This window comes from Typopeltis vanoorti, chromosome 6 (assembly GCF_054136105.1).
Source record: "Typopeltis vanoorti isolate ZY-2024b chromosome 6, IOZ_Tvanoo_1.0, whole genome shotgun sequence".
In the NCBI taxonomy this organism is placed as follows: domain Eukaryota; kingdom Metazoa; phylum Arthropoda; class Arachnida; order Uropygi; family Thelyphonidae; genus Typopeltis; species Typopeltis vanoorti.
Window position 1 is genome coordinate 21,886,886 of NC_143554.1, and position 26,522 is coordinate 21,913,407.

The window sequence follows — 26,522 nt, forward strand, 5'->3', positions numbered from 1 at the left end:
AAAGAAAGAAAAACACTTCCTGGGCATAAACCAATGAATGATAGGTTAACATTGCTTTTAGCAGCAAATACAAGTGGAAACTGCAAGGTAAAACCAATGTTAATCTACCACTCAGAGAATCCCCAAGCATTCAAAAAGTTCAAAGTCTCTAAATCCAATCTCGGTGTTTTGTGGAAGTCTAACAGCAAAGCCTGGGTCACAAGAATAGAATTTAGAGAATGGATTCGCGAAGTGTTTGGACCAACTGTCAAAGCCTATCTTGAGCAAAACAATCTCCCTGTAAAAGCCAATTTAACCTCAGATAACACACCTGGCCATCCAACGGGCATACAAGAAGAGCTACCAGAGGAATTAGATTTTATCAAGGTGATTTTTCTTTCTCCCAAGAAACTACGTCTCTGATTCAACCTATGGATCAGCTGATAATTACAAATTTTAACAAACATTACACAAGGGCACTTTTTACCAGGTGCTTTGAAATGTGCGAGGCTACCAACATAATCATAAGAAAATTTTTGGAAGGTAGAATTCAACATTGTCATAGCAATTAGGCTAATTGTAAAGACTTGGCAAGAAGTATCAATGAAATTTCTCAAAGCAGCATGGAGGAAACTATGTCCTTCCTTTGGTAATGAAGAAACTTCAGATGAAGGACACAAATTGGTTAAGGATATTGTGGCAACTGCTCATGATCTTAACTTGGAAGTAGAGGAAGAAGATGTTGAAGAATTATTGGAGATGCATGACCGAGAACTGACTACTGATGAGCTAAAAGAACTTTTCAAGCAGCAATGCGAAGAAAAGGAAATGAAATTTCATCTGAAGATGGAGAGAAAGAACAAATTACGACTGCTGAAATCAAAAATGTTTTGGCAAAGTGGGAGGAAGTTCAAAATGTTGCTATGAAATGGAATTTAAACAAATCTGAGGTTATCAGAACTGCAGATCTATTTAATGAGAAGTCCATGCAGTTTTTCAGAAACATTTTAAAAAAGAGACAGAAGCAAACAACCCTAGACCTGTTTTTTTTTACAGGTCCATTTGTCAAAAAACTCCGAAGTGAGCCCAATTGTCCTTCTGGTGAAGACTGATAATTAAAAACTGTTTTCATGAACAATTCATTTTATTAATGTTAATTTTTTTGTAGCAAATACATATACTGTATAATAAATAAATGATATTTACCATATTTTAATGACATTTTAAATGAGTTTTATCTGCATTTTTAATATGTACTATGGTTGTGGGGAGGAGCCAGAACAAATTAATCTTGATTTTCAATTAAATCTTATGGGGAATCACACCTTGGATAACGACGGTAATCCTGGAATGGATTACCATTGTTAACCAAGGCACCACTGCATATCTAAAATGATATCATAATTAATTGAGTCTATTACATCTGATACAATGCATAAAAAAAAACAGATCACGTTTTATTTTGGTGCAAACTGCTTCTTAAATTTTTTATTCGTTTCAACACTGAAAATGAGCGTTCAGCACTTGCATTTGAAATAGGAATCCTCAAAAATATTTTCAGAATTATTTCTACGTTCGGAAAAGTAGACTTTAATCCATCGTTTATAAATTTGCACAAATTTTAATTGAAAAATTTTCTTCCTTTATCATTATTAAAAATTGCTTAACTTCACTAATAAATTTTTCTGAATCAATATCAGCCCCATAAGACTGTGAAATTTTGTTAATACTAGTCTTGTACTTGTCTTCTATATCTTTCTTCAAAAAAATGCCAAACCTATCTGTCTAAATAGCTTTTTGCTCTTTCATTAATTTCCAAAATTAGCTTATCGCAAAGACATTAAAAGTATTAACAATGAAATTTTCTTTCTCATGAAATAGACGAGTAATCTCATGGTTAGATTGTGAAATTTTGCAAGACATTTTTTTTTTTCACTCTTTCCTTCTCATCTGTAATAAATTCACTTCTTCATTTAAAGCAGCAAAAACAATTTCTTATATGTAAAATAAAACCAACTAAAGACTGTAACAAATTATTAACTAAAAACAAATCCATATCAGGATCTTGTAGAGATTTACTAGTAGCATTTATTCGTTGTAAAATTTTGTCCCACACGACTGTTAAAATCGCTGTTTCTGAATTGTCAAAATGATCAGCCAATGATGAGCTCTAATTTAGAAATAGGTTTTTCATGAGAAGAAATGGATACTTCAAATAATTCTTTTTTAATTTGTTTATATTCATGGTTTCAAAGCAATACAGCATCAGCTCTTGTGGACCACCTCATTTCACTCAATCTTTTAACTGTTAAAGAATTTTTTTTTTCTAAATGTTTAAGGTGTATACTCCATCTTCTTGTTGAAGATGAAAAGTAATTATGTACATTTTGAATAAAACAAAAATACTGCACTGCTTCCGGACAAGATTCCGCGGCATAGGTGCCAATTCAATTTTAATGGATCAAAACCTCATCTGTATTTCTACTTTTTATCATGCAATTACCCCCTTTGCCGTTAATCCCTGAACGACGATTTTAGAGCCGTTAACGGATTAACTGTGGTGGAACAACCTTTGACTCTACATGTACTGTGTTACTTGGAATTTCCTTTACTGTCCTACGATATTCGATTTTTTTTTTGTTTTTGTTTTCCTGCACAATTATTGTCTTTTCCCAAAAATAAAAACAAATTTCACATGTAAGAAAATAATCAATCCTGAAATGACCAGAGATCAGCCTTTGCAATGAATCTATTTAGTAATAGTAAATTTGCTGCCTTTTATTCTTCAAATCAGTGTCAAGAACAAGACAACTTTTTATGTTCTTTCACTTTACTGACAATATAGAAGAATTTTTTTTCGTGAATTTTCAAATGTTTGTTTCATTAAAAATATTGTGTCAAATATTCATATTTTTTAAATAACATTTATTGAAATAAATATGACATTTTCCTTGCAAAATACTGTTATATGGTTCGTAACATTTCAATTTTAGCAACGATTTTTTTTGTGAACAACAAATGATGCTAAACTGCATTATCATGGTTTCCGATTGCGAGTCTTTTTAATATCAAAAATTTATATTCAATGGTATTTTATCAGAGACTCTTCGCCTTTGTCTTTTGCTTAAAACTGCAACAGATTTTTTTTTTTAAGGATCCACATTACTATAATATCCAGTGTAACCACTGTAGATATGATAAAAATATAACTTGAAGGATATCTTATACGAAATAATTCAAAATTTGTGTCATTTTGAAGATTTTCTACTGCATCTACCTCCCTTCTCCTCTCCTGGAACTCAATTATATAACTACTTTAAATTTCTATTGATTTGAAAGCTTTCAGACACAGTATTCAAAATCTGTTACTTCAGTTTACTGTTTTGACAAAAAAAAAAAAAAAAAAAAAAAAAAAAAAAAAAAAAAATACAATAAAGCAATAATACTGTTGTGCCGTCGAAGCTTCTAATAATGAACTATTTCTTTTCGATCTGAAATCAGTTGTTCAATGGCCTGCTGAAATTTCAATAGTGTTATTTTTTGTTATTTATTTATTTATTTTTTTATATTCTAAATATTACTATGCCTTCGAAATACTCCACAATAATCCTCTTAGCTGGAGGAAAAGCTAAACTTAGATTACTCTCACTGCTATTGAGAAAGACAGAAAAGAAAGTTCCCCAGAAATCACACTAAATTGTCTAGTTGTAGTGCAGAATAATGACATATCTTTTACAGACTGATACAACAGTTATACTAAAATGATTTCTTAATTTATTGTGATCGGTTTCATTTTTATTATCGAAAAATTATAAATAATTTGATACAACTATCTTCGAAAAAAAAAAAAAAGATTTGAATTATTTAAAAGGCGCACATGTATTACATAATCATTTGTGTGTTTTTTTGGGGGTAGGAGAGAGAGAGAGAGAGGGTTATAGAATACAGATAGAAATTTATTATTATTTTATTATTATATTTTTCACCTTTCTGATTGCTTTACAGATGTTCAAAACATTTTATTCTGATACTTTTGTAGGATGAAACTGTTTTTTAAACATTAATTTCCCCAATATTACATAATTTAATGATTTATACTTATCAGGAAATAATATAAATGAAAAAATATACAAAATTTACTAATTTATAATAATCACAATTTAATTTGGGTATCGGAATATTAAACAGTGGGGAATTCTCCATGCTTGCTAACATTATTTGTTAATAAATGTATGCATTTATAAGCATTCCATTTAGACTTTTATTTTTGTAGACAGAAGACGTTTTAAGCTTGTGCGGCAATAATTGAGCTTTGTGTTGTGTGTCGAAGGCCGATGCTAGTCAAGCTACCTTGGCTTGCTCGGATGTGGGAGCATCCAGGTCCTTGCTTCAGCACTGATTTCATGTGCTCGCATAGCCATTTCTGCTCTCTCCACGTCATCTCACCCTGTTGCTTAAACATGGGCCATACATAGTCACTGAAGCTCTGGCCAGTGAGCTTCAGCCAGCCTTTACAAGTGTGCGTGTTGCTTGGGAAAATTAAGTTGCAACCAACTTTTTATGATGATGTTATTGACCAGTTCATAAAGAAGAACTGTAGGGTAGAATTTGTATTCAAGTAGATAAAATGAAAAAGATAGAATATGATTTGTAAAATAAATGTTGTATTTGTATGATTAAATGTACATAAATGGCTAAATACAGTACATAGTTTTAAATGGTCAGTAATTCATCATTCCGCTAACCAGACACTTCAATCACACCTCTCATTCCCTGAATGATAACAAGAGAAAGCGTGAATTTCAAGACCAGCATTTGCCCCTGATATTAAAAGTTCTCTGGTACAATTACTTTGGAAAAATAACGAATTGTTATCTAGCAGTATTTTGTGTGTGTGTTAACCATTAAAGACAAATTAATTCTGTTATGAAAATTTTGGAAATAAAATTTCATTTTGATGCATGCACCTACACGTTTCGAAAGATGAACTGTAGGGAAAATAACTCTACTTCAAAACTGCCACATAATATCGAAATTAGCCGAAAATATGTACATAACAGTTGACTTCATAACTGCCGTTTATTTCGATTCATAATGAGTGTTTAAGGGGAAGCCAAGAAAGTTGAAATACAAAAACCTACAGATTACGTTATAAAAATTATGCAATAAATTATATGATTCAAGATTTCCGTATGATTCTCTATAAAGCAAAATTTAAAAGTGTGAACCTTCACGCAATCTGTGAACTAATCTTCGAACTAAGATTATGAATAAAAAAGAAAACTTAATTTGGAACAGATGGAGGCTGTCATTTTTAGATTCGTATTTTCATGAATTTATAAAATATTTGTTTGACAAAAATAATTATCTTTAATCAAGTTCTGGGAGAATTTTAAAATGTATTGGCAATTAAAATAATTAGCAAAAAAATTGATAGTGATCTTCCAAAGTGATACAATATGAAGTGACAAAAGTACGAAAGGATTTCTTATTTTGCACTGACATTAAAAATTATAATTATATGATAAAAACAAGCAGCAAAAAATGAATATAACTCACAGGTATTTAGTCTGATGTAACTTAGATTCCGGTTACCAAGCCAACGGCAAGCAACTATGTTTCTTGCTGCAGGCAACTGAAAGTAGCCACTACGTACGCCAGGTAATCTAGTTAAGTGTTCTTTTCAGCGTGAATGATTATTGCCCCTTCTAATGGACATGATGGTCAAACTGCACTTCTTATCCATGTTCTTTCAACAGGTGGACGGAATATTATTCAGGTTTGCAGGATGTGTATATATGTCCAGCAAAGAAATGGTAAGCTTACATACATGAATTATATGGAATACAGGAGTTCCTGTTAATTTTATATTCTAAGGAAAGAACAATGCATTTCAAATGGAAGTGGGAGGCCTCACAAATTTGTCAGCAGTCTCTAGTTTTTATATTATGAATGTAATATTTAAAAATAAGTATTTTATTTTGCAACTATAACTATGCTGTTTTTTTAATTGTTCTTTGTGAGGAGTAAGATTTTAAAATGTGGTCCCCATAGAGAGTGAGGCCCCCGCTTGCACCTCATGAGCCTAATGGTAAATGTGGCCCTGCCTCTCATTCCAGCAAAGTGATACAATATGAAGTGACAAAAGTACGAAAGGATTTCTTATTTTGCACTGACATTAAAAATTATAATTATATGATAAAAACAAGCAGCAAAAAATGAATATAACTCACAGGTATTTAGTCTGATGTAACTTAGATTCCGGTTACCAAGCCAACGGCAAGCATGTTTCTTGCTGCAGGCAAATGAAAGTAGCCACTACGTACGCCAGGTAATCTAGTTAAGTGTTCTTTTCAGCGTGAATGATTATTGCCCCTTCTAATGGACATGATGGTCAAACTGCACTTCTTATCCATGTTCTTTCAACAGGTGGACGGAATATTATTCAGGTTTGCTGGATGTGTATATATGTCCAGCAAAGAAATGGTAAGCTTACATACATGAATTATATGGAATACAGGAGTTCCTGTTAATTTTATATTCTAAGGAAAGAACAATGCATTTCAAATGGAAGTGGGAGGCCTCACAAATTTGTCAGCAGTCTCTAGTTTTTATATTATGAATGTAATATTTAAAAATAAGTATTTTATTTTGCAACTATAACTATGCTGTTTTTTTAATTGTTCTTTGTGAGGAGTAAGATTTTAAAATGTGGTCCCCATAGAGAGTGAGGCTCCCGCTTGCACCTCATGAGCCTAATGGTAAATGTGGCCCTGCCTCTCATTCCAACACACTGACATAATGGTCAGTTTTGATGTCCCCTCCTTATTCACCAAAGTCACACTGAAAGACACCTTAGATCTCATCCAAGCCAATTTCCTCTTGATATCTCAGCCCTATTTTAGTTCACCATGAACTCGGGCTATTTCGTTTGGCAAGGAAACTACAAACAGATCATGGGGAAAGCCATGGGTTCTCCACCCTTGGCCGACTTATTTATGGAGACCTTTAAAGAAAAAGCCTTAAACTCTGCCCCACATAAACCCACTTGTTTGGCTATGCTATGTGGATGACGTGTTCATTATTTGGCTGCATGGCCTCTTTACACTCCACAATTTCTCAGCACACTTAAACAATCAACACCCCAGGATCCAGTTTATCTCGGAAAAGAAGAACAATGACAGTCTTCCTTTCCTAGACACTCTGATTACAATGCCAGCCTGATGGATCCCTAGCTTTCTCTGTTTACAGAAAAGCTACACATAAAAGTAGATACATTCACCAATTACCCCCTCCCCTCCCAATAATATAACATTATAAAAACTTTATAAACAGGGCAAAACTAATCAGTTTAGATAACAATGCTCTAACTACTGAACTTAACCACATCCTTAACACCTTCTTAGCCAACAGCTACAATCCCCCAAAATACAAAAAATATTAAAACCAGTAAACCACAACCCTCACCTCCTCCTTCATAACAGATTACTCTAAATCTATCACCATTTCATATATCTGGGATACATCAGAAAAACTAACAAAAATTCTAAGAAAATATGACCTCACAACTAATTACAGACCACACAAGAAATGGCATCTCTTATCCACTCAACCAAAGACCAGCCACTCTGCCTAGATATACCTGGAATATACGAGGTCCCATGCAGTTGTTAACTCTCCTGCTACAGCCAAACAGGTAGGACAGCCAATATTAGGATATCCGAACACAAGAACTACATCCAGTTCCACCAATACAGCCGCTCAGGTCTTACTGACCATGCAATGGACATCCGCCACAGAATACACTGGAAGAAGGACACTTTATTACATCTCAGCAAGTTCAAATACGAAAGATAGTTCGTTGAATCAGCCTCAGCTTTGGAAAACTTTCCAAACCTCAACAAATTTGGATGCATGAGAATGCCCCCAAAATTAGAAAACTTACATTCTAAGATCATCAGTCGAATGATGGCCAGGACAACAAAATTTAGCCCACTAGGGGGTGCCTTAGGACTGACTTCAGTCTCATTTGCTTAGTGTGAGTGGCTACATACAAATATCATTGTTTTGTTCTTTTCTTTTAGTGTTCATTTTAATGAACACTAAATGAATGGAAACACTAAACAATGAATGAACACTAAATGGAAAATGAATCATTGTTTTGTGATCCCTGAAGATGACAATGTAACATTGCCAATATATAGGAAGGTATTGATTAAAGTTTTAATTAATATTCTAGTGTATGTTGCCATTTCCTGAAAAATTAAAAGCCCCAATAAAAATATTAACACATATAGATGTAATGAACTATCCCAAATCTGGATGACTTTAATCACCCATCACCTCATGCTAAGAATGACTTAATTTTGTAGGATGCTAACTACAGAACTAGATCTGTTTATAATACTATGCCTGGCAATGGTGATTCAATCATAGCAAAATACAGGAATATTAATGAAAACCCCACGTGTTTTATTAGCACATGGAGGGTTTGGAAAAAAAAGCTCATATACTCATTTGTGATAGGTGAAAATGTTTAGTTAAGAAGAGTAAAGAAATCAGAAGGGGTTTTTTTTTTGGGGGGGGGGGGGGGTTCAGTTAAATCATAAGTTTTATTTATGTTATGCTGATTCTATGGCATTTTATGTCAAAAAAGTTAATTATTTTTTCTCTTATTTATTACATCTATTGGAGCAGGCTGCTCATTAGAAATGACCATTTTGTCAATTACCACTGATTTAGTTGTAATCAGATACAACCAATAAGATAGAATGGGATACTCGTGCATCATTTTATCTCTAGAAAGTGCTCAGTTGTACTGCAAAGTAACCAGCCAGTTTTAACATTGCAATCTGAAACAGATACATATCAGACAAGGATAACCAGTTATTTTAATCTCTGAAGGATTATGTCGAATTTGAATTAATATTGGATATCAAAACTTGGAAACCTGAGAACTAGTATTAGTTATTATTTTTGTAACTTCCAGAGATGGCCCCTTATCCTCGGTACCTTCTCCTGTTCCACCAAGCGAAAGAACTCCCCAGTGTCAATCCTGTAACTACCTCTCAACAGTATAAAAGTCTCAATCATATCACCTCTCCTTCTATCTACGAAACTTTGCAGTTTCACATTTCCTCAGCTAATCCCCATAACCAACATTGTATAGTCCTGAAACCATCTTTGTTATCTGCCTCTGTACCTTTTCCACAGTCAATTTATCTCCTTCAAATCCTGGGGACCAAATTTGAAAACAATAGTCCGAGTGTGGTCTGGGGCCTTTATATAATGGAATGACAAATCTTATCTCTGCAGGTCCTTCGTGGTATTGCAGCAATCCTCTGGGTTACCTTCACCACCTTTGCAATATGTTCTTCCTTGAATTTCAGGTTTCTATCAATCATCACCCCCAGATCTCTTGTCTCCCCTACTTCCTCCAGTACAGCTCCTCCAATAGAGTATACTGCCTTCCACTGATGTATCCCAAACTTCAAGACTTTACATTTTGCTGCATTAAACTTACCCTCATTCATTTGTCCAGTTTATTTAAAAGCTCTTGCAAGGCTGCCACATCTGCACTATTACTGATAACCCTTCCCAGCTTCACATCATCTGCAAACAACTGAATATCCCCTTACAATCCAGTGACAATGGCATTGATATAAAGGTTAAACAATACAGGTCCTAGTACTGAGCCCTGTGGGACCCCACTTGTAACCTTTTGCCTCCTTGATATTACCCCACCATACACAATCGCTGATATCTATCAGATAGCCAATCCAGTTTACTAACCTCACAGCTAAATCCATGTGCTGCAATTTAAATATCAGCTTAACATGTTGCACCTTGTCAAAGGATTTTTGGATTATTATTATATGACACCTCCAGAGAGAGTCCAAAGATTCATCAAGGGAGATTGTGCCAACAGCATCGAACGGTCGATCCCTTAAAGGTTGATCGATTGGTAGAGCCTCTGCTCTACCAATCGATCAACCTTTGCTGGATTTTGCAAAAAAAAAAGAGGCAGATATGCCTTTCTGTCATCAACCGCTCTTGTCACGTTATTATAAAAGGCAATCATATTACTAAAGCAAGGGCCAGAAAGGTAATATATCATTATTATTATGCAAACTTTGGGAGTGTGAAACTTAAGCCGCAACATTTCCCCCCTTCCCTACTGACAATGATATCTTTGTTGCTAATGATTACTCTGTATGAAAACAGCACCTTTGAGGAATACTGTATCTTGTTGCCCCTCACTTCATATCATGTAAATATGGTCCTATGCTATGAGCCATTCCGTGAGCCACTAAGACAAAATCCACCAATCTCACGAGTCATAACGATTCTCACATGCTGACAATGTTGGTGAGCTGTAAAGTAGTCTGGCTTCCCATCAAGAGCGCTGGGTCACCATGGAGATATCAAATAGCAATTCTAATCCAAAGGGTGGCCCAGAATTAGCTGGATAGACAAAATAAAAGAGGACCTGAAAACCAAATCAAAACAAGCGACACCAAACTGGGCAGAATTGTTCGCACTCACCAGAGACAGACAGAAGAGGAAAGAGTTCATTCGGCCTCTTCATCTACATAGATCAGTATTTCCCAACGTTTTTTGGATCATGTTCCACCTCAACACTTCAAAGATTTTGATGATCACCCCCCCTCGCCGACAATGGTGAGTGTTCTGAGTATATCAGTGATGAGGTGACGAATGCAACATTATTTTCTAATTGGCCCCCAAAATATTCAAATTGTCCCCCTGTGGGGCGTACGCCCCACGTTGAGAAACACTGACATAGATGATGGAAGAGAGAAGAAGCAGAATTCCAATCTGGATCGCTTTGTTCATTTAAAGTTACAATATGAGTTAATTAAATGCTACTTACCTTTGAATACAAACCAATGTTTGAATACCCCGGCAATATTTCTTCAGTAACTGGATTACAATCATTTGCAGACTTGATACACTGCTTTTCGCAGACAGAACTGGTATCCTCTTTAAATTTCCGAGGTTCGATATTACCAACACACGCCATGATCTTGTAATGCTTAAAAGCGTAGCGCCCTCTCAGAAAAAAAAATCATAAAATAAAAACTGATACTTGGATAATTTAAAATCATTTATTTTGAAGCATAAAATTCACTAAATACTTTGGTTATCAACAAGCTGCGTAATTCATAGAAATGATATATCAGAGATGTACGAGAGCAGAATATCAATATTAAAAAAAGTAAAAAAAACATACGATAATAAAGTGACATGTGTTAACTCAAGTTTAGTTACATCATGCAGTCAACGTGCGTTTTTCTTTTGAATGAAGTTGTGTGTAGCGTATGTGTGCTAGTAATTATTATCTAATACATGTCGTGTGGTGTCCCAGTTATTGTTTTATTTTAACCTAGCTGTTTAATACGAGCTTCTTGAATATCAGATCACGTAGTATTCTAGAAATTTGATATGCCAGTAATTTCAGTTAAACGTGATTTACTCCATCGTGGTTTGGGCAAGTCGTATTGTAAGTATTAGTATTACACGAGTAACTCCATGGAATCCGTAGACCCATCGAAGGAGACCCTAAACATTCCAAGTACTCACGCAATATCTATATTCGCTGTGAACTCATTCACGATTCTCCAAGCAAATATTCGCCTGCCTGATTGGACGAGTGGTTGGCGTATCTGCTTTCCAGCCAAAAGGCTGCGAATTCGAATCCTGACATGGATGTTTGTGATTGTGTGTGAAAATACTAGGGTTGGTGGATAGTAGATGGTGTAGATGATGCTGTTGGCAGAAAGCTGTAGAGTAGGTTCCCTCCCTCAATGAATCTTTTGACTCCTTGGAGGTGTCATGTTAATAATAATGTTATAATCCTCGCACTCTTGCTCGCTCAGGATCATCTCCCCAGGAGATATGGTCTGAAAAATTTTTTCCACATCAATTCTTTTAAAAACATTTAAGTAATATGTATGTCTAAATGCAATCAACAAATTTCTGTATCCCACAGATCTTCAGTATGTCCTTATAAGCTGCATTCCATAGATCTGTCACAAGTGGTGCACCCAGAGTGGTGGTGGGGGGAAGGGGCAAGGGGCCCTGCCCCCAAAAGAAAAAGAAAAAAAAAACACTAGAAAAATTTTCCAAAAATCTTTTCCTAATTAAAATTCATTTTTTTTTAAAATTTATGTTCTGCCGTGTCTTCTATTTCTATACTACTTATGAATTAGCAATCGTTGTAGATGCATGCATAGTGTATATTCTCAAATCGTCTACTCAATCTGCGCCTCCTCCAAGATTAAATCCTGAGTGCACTATTGCCTGTCACCATCATGGTCACTTGCTTCTAGATCTGCTTCATCCTCAAGATACCCAGGTAACTAGATCTGTGCACAGTAGTCCAGAAGGAGTTATCAAGGTCTTGTAAAGAAGTATAATAACCTCTGAGGGATAATAATATTTGCTTGTTAGGGTGTTCCTCAGTAACCAAGTGATCCAGTGAGCTGTTTTAGCTACTTTTGCAGTGCGCTCTCTAAACTCCCCGTCTGCTTTTGATGATCATGGATTATGTTCACCAGAGTGTATAATCAAGATTGGACTGGAAGAGTGTTGCCATTTGTTATACAGTTTCCCATATACTAGTATAAGTTTCTGCATTATATATATTCTGCATCCTCTGGCAGTGCATTTCACCTATTTCTGAATTCCTGCTCAGTCGCACTACTTTCAGAAATAGATATAGAGAAACAGCATTTCTCCATCAGCTTAATCTTTTATATGATACATGATAGATATTGTTGTGTGAATAAAGGAATAGTGTGGACTACCTGTGATGAGTTTTCAGATTCCATGAATATGGCTTTGCTAATTATGTAATCTTCTTTTTTATTATTACAGTGAGATTTCTGGAATCAGACTTATTGAGGCAGGGAGAGGCTTATGCCATTATACAGTTGATATTATACAATATATGTTTATGTTTATGTAGATTATACAAATATTAAAAACATCTATGTCCACATACATGGAAGGTCTCCTCTGCTGGCAACAGTATCCATCATACTGAACCTGAAACTTATTCACACTCTTAGTATTCATGACACATTTAAGCAATGCATTTCACTTACCTATTACTCTCAAAAAACTTCTCATCCTCTTATTCATCACTCCCTTGAACATTTTTCAAAAATGTCGCTTCCCCTGGCTCTTATCCCTTCCTTTTATTTAGCCATCAGAAGTCTCTCATATCTATCTTGTAAATACTGTTGTAGAAAGTTTTTGAATTGGTTATAAATGAAATTAAACTTGCCATGAAATTATATTTTTCTTTAATCCCTTGTTGATGTATAAACAAAGTTTGTGCGTGAAGTATCTTCATGACTAAGGTACATATTATAGCTGATGACTTCACATCAATTGCCTTAGTATCCCATAATGCAAAGCACACATCCTTTCAGAAGTTCATTATGGGAAGGTCAACAACCCAGACCGGTTTTAACTTTTATTGAGGTCTCAGTGGGAGCCAGACCCAGAAGAGATCAATTCTTAATTTAGAATCATTTCTAGTCTTACATGAAAAATATAAGTACTGTATTTTGGGTCATTCCTCCATTATGAACGCTTTGATGATTTGTACTTTCACTTGTGTTGATTATTTGTTTCCTGAAAATTTTAGTTTCTATCCCACCATTTTTTGACTCTGATCAACATGCTCTCAAGATAATTAACCCTAATTCCATTCAAGTGCAAACTATCCTTCATTATAAATCTTTTTCATTATAAAAATTACTACATCCATCCATCTGGAAACCATTCTCTTACAGATATAAAACTAACATATTTGTTTGTTAGTATTCAAAACTAACAAACAAATATGCTAGTGTTAGTTGTTTGTTAGTATTCAAAACTAATAGACTTGATTGAGTAATTGCCATTCTGTTAAGTTTTTGGTCTTGGAGCCGTGCTATTGCTTGCGTGTTTTAGATATCTGAATATTCTTGGCACTTATTGTATTAAATGTAATTATGCTATTACAAAGGGTAAATTTATTTTGGAAGTAAAAAAAATATATATCTAAATATATATATCATCTTCCATGCAGTCAGCAGACTTACTATGGGTGGTTCATTCAACTGACAACATATTCATCATACTGAATCTTAACATCTTTAACACTCTGCATTAACAACATATTCCAGTAATGTGTTCCATTCACCCACAATTCTGCGTGTAAAAAAAATCCTTCTCACACTCTTATACAACTTCAAGGGCTAAGACTGGTTCTTCACCTCTTACCTTCAACTCTTTTTATAATCCTCCTTTGAATTGATCCAATAAAATTCCCTGAGTAACTTAAACTTTTCCATCATATTTCTTCTTTTCCGCCTATCCTCCACACTTGTAATCCACAGTCCTTTAATTTCTCTCCATACTCAACATTACAGAGCCCAGACATTGTTTTAGTTGCTTGTCTCTGGACCCTCACTGTTTTCACATGATAACAAAAACCAGATGACCAAATCTGAGCACAGTAGTCAAAGTGTGATCTAACCAGTGCTTTTATACAATGACACAACTACCTCCTTATCCGTACATGTTGGTGTACTTCTTATCATAGTGATAATACAATGTGCAGTCTTTGCAACACTTGCAATATGCCCCTCTAAATTTCAGTCTACTGCAACCATCTCTCAAATCTTGAATTGCATCCACTTCCTGCAACATAGTATACAGCCTAAAAACTACAATGCCACTCATTTGTATAAACGAAGTCTATTCATATCTTCCTGAAGGGAATTAACATTGGCAGTGCTGTTTATAATTTTCCCCAACTTTGCATCATCAGTTAATCTACATGACATATCATTTACAAACAGCAGAGACCCAATAATAGAACCCTGGGACACACTCCCTGGTGACCCTCCCTTTTTGAGAACTGCTCCATCATACACAACTTCCTGGTATCATTCAGAGCTGCTCTTAAATCCATCCAACTAATATATCATCCATTCCCATGCTCTGCAGCTTGTATGTCAACTTATCATGAGGTAATCTATCAAATGCTTTTTGCAAAGTTCAAGAATGTTACTGTTTATAATTTTCCTTTATCCAACACACTTGTTACCTTATCATAATATGCAAGTACATTGCTAAAGCAAGATCTACCCTTTACCAATCCATGCTGACCATCATAAAGAATCCAGTCCATCAAACTAATCCTGCATTCTGCTTCTACCCAATCTTTCCAATGCTTTGGCTACAACTTCAATTATATAGTCTGGTCTATAATTGGAAACTTCTCTCCTAGAATTATGCTTTTGGAGTAGTACCATTTTGGCTTTTTTCCACTCTTTAGGAACTTTACCCACTGCAAAACTTACAAAACCATCATACACAACTTCCTGGTATCATTCAGAGCTGCTCTTAAATCCATCCAACTAATATATCATCCATTCCCATGCTCTGCAGCTTGTATGTCAACTTATCATGAGGTAATCTATCAAATGCTTTTTGCAAAGTTCAAGAATGTTACTGTTTATAATTTTCCTTTATCCAACACACTTGTTACCTTATCATAATATGCAAGTACATTGCTAAAGCAAGATCTACCCTTTACCAATCCATGCTGACCATCATAAAGAATCCAGTCCATCAAACTAATCCTGCATTCTGCTTCTACCCAATCTTTCCAATGCTTTGGCTACAACTTCAATTATATAGTCTGGTCTATAATTGGAAACTTCTCTCCTAGAATTATGCTTTTGGAGTAGTACCATTTTGGCTTTTTTCCACTCTTTAGGAACTTTACCCACTGCAAAACTTACATTAAATAACAAGGTGAAGGGCATAGTTAACTGTTTTTCGCACATTCCTTAAAAATGTGGTGATATATCAACCATTTCTACAGCCTTATTAATATCTAATACAATCAATAGCAGATACAGATCTGAATTTTGCATTTCCAATTCTCCAAATACTTGCCTCCCTTTACATATTGAACAGCATCGTTTATGTCAGAGTATATTACATCTGTGTATATCACCAGTATGATATACACTGAGGTAATGCTCATTTAATAATTCCACTATATCCTTTGCAGTTGTCGGTCTGCTATCACGAATTTCCACCAGTGTCAACTGCCATAATTATTATTCCTCTTGCTTTGCCTCATAGCAGAAGAATTCTTCCCTTGAATTATCTATTGGCCTTGACTAGTCATCTCCTCTCATACTGCACCTTTTATTTCTTTATATTGCTCATTACCTTCTTAGCCTGTACTTTATACTCCCCATAGATCTGATCACCACAGTCTTGTACCTCCTCCTCCTTCATAACATTTTCTTTCGAACACAGCTTGTTTAATTTGTTTAATTTCACTGTTTATCCATTTCACTCTTACTCTATTTATTTGCTTGACTCTTGGTATGTAGTTATACATTGCTTATGTGAGATACTGCTTTATGAATTTTCATTTATTGTCAACATCTTTTCTGCCGATCTCATCTACTCAATATATTGATGCTAGTTGATTACAGAGCTTCCCATAATCACTCACTTTATAATTCCACATATTTTTTTTTTGTCCTTTTTGTTTTCTTCAGTATTTCCCAAACAAGTATTTCATGATCACTCTTACCCACTGGCAGCTGTGTTAATACCTCGTTACAACTACATCTCGTGAAGTTATCACCAAATCCAGTACACTGAAACTTCTAGTTGGGCAAGTTCTTCTTAAGATATTTATCCCTCGAAAATTCAACAAACTCACTCTCTTTATTCCTATACAGTATATCCTCCTTCCAATCTATATTCCTGTAATTAAAGTCTCCCATTAGACTCACCTTCTTTTTACATTCCCAACCAATTTGCTTGAATATTTCAAAATCAGTATTTTCTACATTCCCTATCATATAACAACATTCTTTCAGATATACCAGTTTGTTAATTTCTGCTTATGTAGTTTGAGATATTTCAGAAAGGAATCTAATCCATGGTATTGTTCCATTAGCAACTCTCAAGTAGTTATGAATTTATCAAGGAAAGGGATAAATGATTATATTTAATGCAAGTGTGATTTACGCTGTTATGTTATTAATTCGTTGTGTAGAATTTATAGAGACAAAAACATACATTAGAGCAGTTACTTTACTTATAATTAAGAAAATAACACTAGAAGTTTTTGCCTCTTTATCAAGGTCCTCATTAGGAAAACACATATATAAAAAGCCTATGATCACATATATATATACATGTGTGTGTGTGTGTGTGTGTGTGTGTATATATATATATACACACACATACATACATACATATATTCAAGGGAGGAAATCGTGCGCAACAAGGGCAATTAAGGCCTCTGATGGTGCATTTTTAACAACCGAGAAGGATATCCTCCACAGATGGAAGGAATACTTTGAGAGCCTTCTTAACCTGGGTGGCCCAGCAGTTGTGGACATCCAAGAGGTGCAGATCGGGGCAATGACTAGTCTCACAGCAGAAGAGGTCCATTTAGCAATAAAATCGCTAAAATTGGGCAAGGCTGCTGGTGATGATGAAATTTGGCCCCGAAATGCTAAAAGCCTTAAATTGAGACGGTGTTCTCTGGCCTACTCGAGTGTGTCAGGCTGCTTGAATATCTGGGCGAGCACCAAAGCAATGGAAGACAGGCTTAATAATACCAGTCTTTAAGAAGAGAGACCAGAAGGATTGCAGTAACTATCGTGGCATCTCTCTGCTCCGCCTGCCTGGGAAAGTGTATGCTAAGTGCTTGGAAAGATGGTGCAGGAGCATAGTTGAGTCAAAGTTCCAGGAAGAACAATGTCGCTTTCGTCCTGGTAGAAGCACAACTGACCAAATTTTCACTTTAAGGCAAGTCTTTGAGAAATCTTGGGAATATGCCAAGAATGTCTACACATGGTTTGTGGACGTGGAGAAGGCATATGGCCAGGTTCCTCTGGATAAGCTTTGGCAAGTAGTACAGGAGTATGGAGTGGATGGCCAACTATTAGCTCCATCAAGTCCCTGTATGAATGCACAGAGTTTTGCGTCAGGGTAAACAGCACAAAGTCTGAACCTTTCACAGTCTCCATTGGCCTCCGCCAAGGGTGTGTTCTGTCACCCCTCCTTTTCATAATATTTATGGACTGAATTGATAGGCACAGCCGAGGCAGTGAGTGTGTCAGAATTGGAAGATGTAGCATTGGACGTCTGCTTTTTGCAGATGACCTAGTTCTGCTTAGCTCTTCCACAGATGCCCTCCAGCGGACCCTGGATAGGTTTGTAGCTGTTTGTGCAGATGCCGGAATGAAGATCAGTGTGGCCAAAACTGAAACATTTGTGGTCTCAAGACAACCATCCCAGTGCACTCTAAATGTAAGTGGAGTCCCAATGAGGCAGGTGGAGAAGTTTAAATACCTTGGGTCCATATTCACGAATGATGGAAAATGGGATGTAGAGCTAGATACTCGAATTGGCTTAGCAAGCTCAATATTGTGGGAGCTTGGCCGTTTGGTAGTATTGAAGCGGGAGTTAAGCCAGAAGGCAAAGCTGGCTGTCTTCAATACCATAGGTAAGATCATGAGAGTTGGTAATGACCGAAAGAATGCGGACACGAATCCAAGCAGCTGAAATGAGGTTCCTTCTAGGGGTTGCGGGGCTGACAAGACTCAACAGAGTCAGACGCTCTGCAATTCAGGAAACCCTCAATACTCAACCACTGCTTCTCCGTGTTGAGAGATCACAGTTACGTTGGTATGGGCACCTGGTCAGAATGCCTCTGGCTCGGGCCTGCTCCGTCAGCAGGCCTGAGCCAGAGGGTAGGAGGCCACGTGGAAGGCCAAGGCCTCACTGGATAGATTATATCCAAGACCTTGGGTGGACACGTTTTGGAAATCCCACCAGAACACCTGAGCTTGGTGGCAGAGGATCGTGACCATTGGAAGTTCCTCTTGCTACTGTTGCCCCCACAACCCAATTAGGAAAGGTGGGCCTTGAAGATGTATGTATGTATGTGTGTGTGTGTGTGTGTGTATATATATATATATATATATATACAAAGATCACACACATACATGCGCTTGCACACAAGCTATGTGACACTGCAAAAGTAAGCTAAATCTAACTTCTTTGTTAATTGTTTATGATAGCCTGACCTCTGGTGAAATTAAAAAATAAATTAAATTAAAAAAATAAAAATAATAAAGAATACATAAAACAATCAATCAAATAAAAATAAAATCAATCAATACTTTTTTATGCGTAATAAGTATAATAACATAAAGTTGATTAATTTTTTTTTCTTTTTTTTAAATTACAGCATAAATACATTAAATGCATCTTTACAGTCCTGTTGTCTTGGGGTTTTCTTTTGTTGGGGTTTTACCATCATGTTATATGGCTTGCAGATGGGTCTTCCATATTTTATTTTATTTTATTTTATTTTTTTCTTTCACCAGAGATCAGGCTAGTATAAATGATTAACAAAGCAGATAGATTTAGCTTACTTTGTGTAGTGTCATGTAGCTTATGTCTTGTTTATATATATGTTTTCCTGATGATGGCCTCGATATAAATGCTTAAATTTTGAGTGTTATTTTCTTCATTTATAAGTAAAGTAATTGCTCAAACGTGTTTTTATCTTCATACATTCTAAGCAATAAATGCTGACCACTGTGTCACCTTGAGAGACAGAATTATGTTAAGATGATACCTTGCTTGACATTTAAGTGCATGTTCAGTAGTGTGCAGCTATAGACCTGTTGACTAAATCAGATGGAGAGAAATTTTGCTAACATAAGGTAATTTACTTAATTGTCTTAGGTTGATAATAGGATAGATGACAATTTGAAAGCAGGTTTGAAAGTACAGTGTACCCTGGCGATGTGTTATCACATTCTGATGATGTGTGATATGCTGATAAATAAAGTCATACCATCAATATCGCAATTGTCGGAATCTTGATTGAGCAGTGCCATGCCGTGGGTAGGAGGTACCCTTGTGCAAAACCTTTTACAGCGTCCCCATAAAATAAGTTTCCATGAAAAAGTTTTGTGAAAAATTTTACTTTGTTAAAAGTACAAAACACTTTATACGCATACATAAAAATAAATTTTATTTAACAGTAGTAGAACATTGTAATCACTGAAATTCATTAATAAGGAATTTTTAATAATAAATTTTCAAAAATGTTTATTAAAACAAAAATTACTTTTATTTTAATATAAAAAGAAATATTACATAACAAAGATAATTTGGAGATATGCTTTTAACTATATAACAATTAGTATAAATGTAGATTTATTTTACATATTTATCCATCTTGCTTTAGCCACCACAAAATTTTTAATAATATCTTTAATGTCTAATGAATCCATAATATTATTTTCAATTGATATAATTGATAAATCTGTTATACGCTCTCCAGACATTGTTGACCACAAATAATTTTTTTAGTTTCAGTTTTGAAAAACTTCTTTCCTCTGATGCTACGGATATTGGCAATGTTAAATAAATACGCATCACAATCACAGTATTCGGAAATGTGTTGGTTAATTTATTTTCCTGTATATAATTTAAAACATCTTGAGGAGCCGACTCTTTTTCAATAAAACATTGCAAAGTTTTTAATTCCTCAAATAAAGTCATACCATCGATATCGCGATTGTCGGAATCTTGATTGTCACTCAGTTTTAAGTGCAAATCTTTACAATGTTTCATTAAATCTTCATCGCTCCAATCTTTTAATTTGCTAATGTCTCTTATAACTTTAAACTCCTCACTATGTTGTTTTAAGAGTATGAATCTTTCCGTGACTGAAGTTATTGTTGTGTCTAAAATCGAAAAGAAAAAATGATTTTAAAATTTTGTTTAGAATCATGCGTTGTCTCATCTGATATTTTTCATAACCAAACGTTTTTGTTCTTGTTCTTTTGCGAATGTCTGGAAAAATAGGATCAATATTCAGATTGCTTGCTACTTCTTTTGCAGGTCTAATAATATTTTCAAAATATTGTCAGCAAGTATTTAATTCTTGTATAACATAATCAAGATTTTCTGTAATTTTTCCTATATCAAATGTCTGATTCTGCATTATTTTGCTTGCAACATTTACAAGACTTAAGATTTCGTACCAAACATGAACAGAGCAAATAAATTTAAACGAATAAATCTTCGAAATTAGAACTCTAGAATCGATAGTTTCATCTTCTGTAATATCAAAAAGAGCCTGATAAATTTCTTTGATATTATTTTTAAGTGGCTTTATTGCTTCTACTCTACTTTCCCACCTAGTAGCAGAAGTGGTTTCAAATTTAAAACATGAATATGTTTTTTTAATATAGCCCAACGCTTCACAGATCACAGCTATTCAAAAATAATTATATAATTCCTCTATTACCCCCAGAAAATTTAAAGTGTCACAGGATATCTTAGCTGCATCAGTAACTACCAAATTTAATGAATGAGCAGCACATGGAATGAAAAAAGCCCTTGAATTTATTTCAAGGATTTATTTCTGCAGTCCATTATGTTTGCCTTGCATATTTGAACTGTTATCATAAGCTTGGCCGCTTAAATCCGAAATGTTAATATTCAATAGTTTTTTATAAATTGAAATAGGCCTTGCCCAGCGATATTTTCTACACATCGAAAACCCAAAAAATGTTCATGAATTTCTGCTATATTTGTATCTTTATTTTGATTAACAAATCTAATAACAATCGATAATTGTTCTGTGTGGCACATATCCTGAGTAGTGTCAAGAATTAATGAATAATATTTCGCCTCTTTAACCATTTCTAAAATTTTTTTGTTTTATAGCTTCAGAAATTATACAGATGATTTCATTTTGTATTTTATCACCTAAATAGTGAGTAATGTTCCTTTTTTGTGATGTTTGGATGCAATGCAAGTGTTCTGCCATTATCAAATTTAGCGACAGTTTCTACTAACTTTAAAAAATTGCCGTTATCATTTTCAAAAAGTTTTTGTGAAGAACCTCTAAAAGCTATACACTGTCTTCATAAATATTGTATTATGTAGATTAACCACTCTATAACAGATTGCCAATATTTTTTCTCAGTTTCGTATAATCTTTGTTGTGGTCAATCAATAGTGCATTTCTTAATCAACGACATTTTAAGTTCGCTGTAGTTTGAATGGTTTTTAACGTGTGCGGAACTTGTCTCATGTATTTTTAGTATATGACTTAAATGTTGGCAATCATTACAACCGTATTCGTTAGTAAGTTGGGAATTTTGACTACCAATTTTGCAATAATAACAGAAAACCGAATTTCGTGATTCTGAATAAACTAAATAACTTCGTAAAAATTTTTCTCCATTTGCTATAGTTCGATAATAGTATGAATTGGAAAACTTGCAGCCAGATTCATCTTTGGGAAATTCTTTATTAACTACTTGACGCTGGCAATGCTCAACTAAACAGTCTCTAACTTTGGTAGTTATATGATTCAGCCAAGTACCTGGATCATTAACATTAAAATTTAAAGTAAAATTTGAAATTTCGTGTTTCGCTGAATCGGAATCCAATATTTCTTCTGCTGCAACTTCTGTAGACAGTCCAGTTTCATTTTTGCATGTAACATTTGTTTCTTCATAGTTACCTTGTGTCCTCTCTTTTTCTGGAGTAGAGCTACACGGAGTACTTTCTTCATCAGAACTTTCTGTTCTTCGTTTTTTATGTGGTCCTGAAGTTAAAAATTTATTCAGCGATCCAGCCAGTTTATGTTCCAGTTGTACTCGCTGCAATTGTATTTTTCTGTTTTGTGCACTAGATAACTTCTTTGGTTTTTTTCCAATATCTAAGGGTTAACACACTTGGTTGGAGTTTAAAATAAGAAGAGCGTTAAAAGTTGTCCACCAAAATAAATAATAATTTCTGAAATTTTCCCTTCAACTTATTTTTTAGCCTCTTAACTGACTATTATTTTTAAGGTGAATGGCCCAAGACTATTTTTTTTTAATTACAGAATTTGATTTTTCAGATGTTTTAAATAATAAATATGCTTACATTTTAGGTATTTTTTGAAAATTAACATGTAGAAATATTAGCCACTTATTGATTTCTCAGTGATATTTATTTAATATTTTTTACATTCTGGTAATTGTTTAATAATTAAGAAATTTCTAGAATATTAAAATTATTTATTAAAAAAATTAGTAAAAGGACTCCAATGTCTTCCAACCAGAACAAGAACAAGTATATAAATAAATCTCTTATTGAAAATTATTTATTTTCTAGACGTCTATCCAAAATAACAAAAATCTTTTGTTTTCAAAATAAGATAATTAATTAAAATGAAACAATTTAACTGATTTTCAAACTTAGCAAAAATATAATAGATGTATTTACTTTACGTGAATAATAATTGAAATTCACAAAAAAGTTGCTAAACAACAATAAATATATTTTATAAAACAAAAGGCAACTGCACAGTAACACTGTTACTGTAATGCACAAACTGAAATGATGCAAAAATACACCAAAAAAGTATCAAGAAAGGGCCAATTACAGTATGTGTAAACAAACTTAGATCATCTAAAGAGTTTTATAGCTCATAAATAACCTATGTTTATTAATTTAATTCAAGCTGCATCAGCCTGACGTGCCGATAGTCTACCCTGCATATATACCGGATTTTTAGCTATGGTCCCTCAGCTGATTAATATGTTTATAATTTATAAACTATTATCTTTAAAATTTTATTTGTCTATCAAAAATCCAAAAATAAGTACACAATTAAAATCGGTCACTTCAATACAGAATACACTCAATATGTTTCATATTCAAAATTGAAATGACGCTGAAAAAAATGTAAGTGCATATTTGGATAGATGCTATTTCGTCTATCGAAATTCGAAGCGAAATTTAAGAAAACGAACATCGTAATATATGCCTATGTTTCAGACTAAATATTTTTGGATAGATCAGTGTTTCTGAAACTTCAGATATCCGTGTACCCCTTCTTTAATTTTCATTATTACCAAGTACCTTTTCAAAATACACTTATCAGAATAATAATAATAAATAAAAATATATTTCATTGTAAATGTCTATTTTATTTGAATTTAGGTGTACATTTAAACAAAAATGATTTATTTTTAATAGAACAAAATTTATAAAGATACTATACATTTTTACTTAATATAAATTTATCATCAATGAGAGGAGTGAAATTGCTTATTTCTATATCTGCTATATTGCTCTCTTTTGTGCGTTTTATAAATCCAGTCTTTAACGAATGATCCATACTTAACAATTTGAAAGCTTAAAAAATTACTACATTTACTTGACTATAACTCGCACTTTTTTCCCAAAATTAAATCTAAAAAATCGTGTTGCGAGATATATGCGGGGATTTTCGGAAACTAAAGTTTTCAGAAAAAAAAACTGAAAATGGGTATGACTTACCAAGAAGCTTCTATTCTCCATCACTTCTTCTGTCCTCGAGAGCAGTTTCCTTGTGTGCAATCAAAGTTATCTACCCAAAAGAGTCCACTTCTTTCCCATTATATCAAGCAAAAATTACCAGTAATTTAAGACTTGAGATGCGTAATAAACAATCCTTGACAAATTACTAACGAGAAGTGAAAGATGTGCGATTGTAGGCCAGTAGAGAAAAAGCAACAATTAAGAAGTGCATATGATTGGTGAGGTATTAACAAAAGATCGTGTGACCCAAACAAAACAAGTTGACAATTGAATTGAAATGCTAATTCTCTTAAATGATTTCCATAATATCTGAAATGCATTCACTATATATTTCTTAGTTTTAACATGTTCATGACGAGGGTAGTGTCAAGCAAAACCATATGTTGCACCTGCAACATGTGGTTTGCTTGAGTGTATATAGCAATTTCTGTTGGAGGGAAGATGTGATTCATTCGTTAGTGTTTATATTCCCAATTGTCTGTAATTGCACTGTTTGTTGAGAAATAATTACACAGTCTGCAAATGTCTGTGAACCTTATCCAGTGACATGATAAAACTAATTGGTTTTTGTGTTTCTGCAGTATAATGGCTGTTGAGGATGGCGTATTGTTTACTGCAGAGAATGAGTTATCACTCCAATGTGAAATTCAGGGCGATAGTGACTCGCAATTTCAGTAGGAGAATTTATGCATAATATAATTTAATATATATATATATATATAGACTATAAAAGTTTATGAAATTCACATCGTATGATACTTTATGGGTTGTTTCCTTAACTATCTAATAAGTGGATTCTAAAATGTTTAGTTGTAGTATGTATGACTAATTTTTTTTATTAATAAAATATAATAAGCATATTTAACTGTCAATGGGAAATGGTGTCTTTTTTATTTGGTAAACTACGCTGTATATTTGTAAAATATCTTGTTGCCGTAATACGGCTGAACCCTTATTAAGCAGCGCCATGAGGCAGGCTGCCTCTATGCTACATCCTGTCGACGGTACTGGGCAAAGCACAGCATAAGAATGAATTCACGGTCTGTTTTAAACTAACAATTTCCACTAAAAATATAATAACAATCGAGAATATTTATAAAATTTTTGATGAGTTGATGCTTTGTGGAATAAAATCTGTGGTAATATTGATAACGTTTCACTTTAAACAAATTATAATAAAACTGGTGATGTATTAAGTTAAAAATGTTGTTAGATTATTAAGAATTCATAATAATTTGACCGATTTAAAATTTCATTTTTATTGCATCTAATTGTAATTGTGTAATTTATATAGTACGATATAATTCAAGAATAAGAAAATTTATATATTTTTTTTATTATTTCCTGTGGTGAAATGGCACCCCCTATCTTCAAGCGCCCTTGTGCAGTGCACAATCTGCACAACTGCAAGACACTGCCCTGACTGTGAGATAACTGAATTGTTATATTATACGTGATGAGACATTTTTTGACCTCCATGCAATCACAAGACTCATTGTGGAAGGTGAACACCAATAAATACATAGTTTATCATATACTCCTTAAACTTATTCACCATTTGCACTTTCACCACCTTCTCAAGCAATGCATTCCATGCTCTTACTATTCTCCCACTCATTCTCTTACTTTTTTACCCTTTTATTCAAATTAAATTACAAATTTAGTTCAATTTGGAATAATTTTTATATATTTCATTATTAATTTTATTTTGTATATGACTAATACGAATTTCATTTTGATAATTATAGCGGAAGATGAATTCAGTGATTTGTGTTTTCAGTTTGGACTTGAATTGGATGAGGTGGTATGTTTATATCTGTTACACATGTAATTTTTTTTTCAGCAATATTTAAATTTTTTTTTAAAATTCATTTCAGAATATGCATGCTGATTTTCATTCTTTTAAATGAATGGCATTTAAACAATATATAAATTTGTGTAAATTAGCTCATTTTCCTCAGTCTTTTAGTTTTTTAGCATATTTAAAAGCTGTTTTTTAGGTCAATCCCATCCATAAATATAGCATTAAATATAATAAATTGGTACAGTGAATTAAGGATTAGATAATCTGTAAATCTTTTTTGGAAATCAAA

The 26,522-nt window shown here is 33.9% G+C and overlaps 2 protein-coding genes across 5 annotated transcripts in view; one reads left to right on the top strand and one right to left on the bottom strand.

Annotated features, from left to right (window-relative positions):
• Rrp6 (exosome component Rrp6) overlaps positions 1 to 11,020 on the bottom strand; it is a 251,754-nt gene extending 240,734 nt beyond the window's left edge. Inside the window, exon 1 of the mRNA XM_090393930.1 lies at positions 10,871 to 11,020. Coding sequence (XP_090250056.1) covers positions 10,871 to 11,020 — 150 coding nt within the window. The remainder of the gene's footprint in view (positions 1 to 10,870) is intronic.
• Positions 11,021 to 11,292: 272 nt separating this feature from the next.
• Positions 11,293 to 26,522, top strand: part of beta-PheRS (phenylalanine--tRNA ligase beta subunit) — a 251,748-nt gene continuing 236,518 nt past the window's right edge. For 3 of the 4 annotated variants that reach the window (XR_016548477.1, XM_090394711.1, XM_090394713.1), the window contains exons 1-2: positions 11,293 to 11,500; positions 26,178 to 26,233. Coding sequence is in view for 3 of the 4 variants with exons in the window: in XM_090394711.1 (XP_090250837.1) it covers positions 11,443 to 11,500; positions 26,178 to 26,233 (114 nt within the window). In the remaining variant the exon portion in view is untranslated. The remainder of the gene's footprint in view (positions 11,501 to 26,177; positions 26,234 to 26,522) is intronic. The other variant, XM_090394712.1, reaches the window with a different exon arrangement.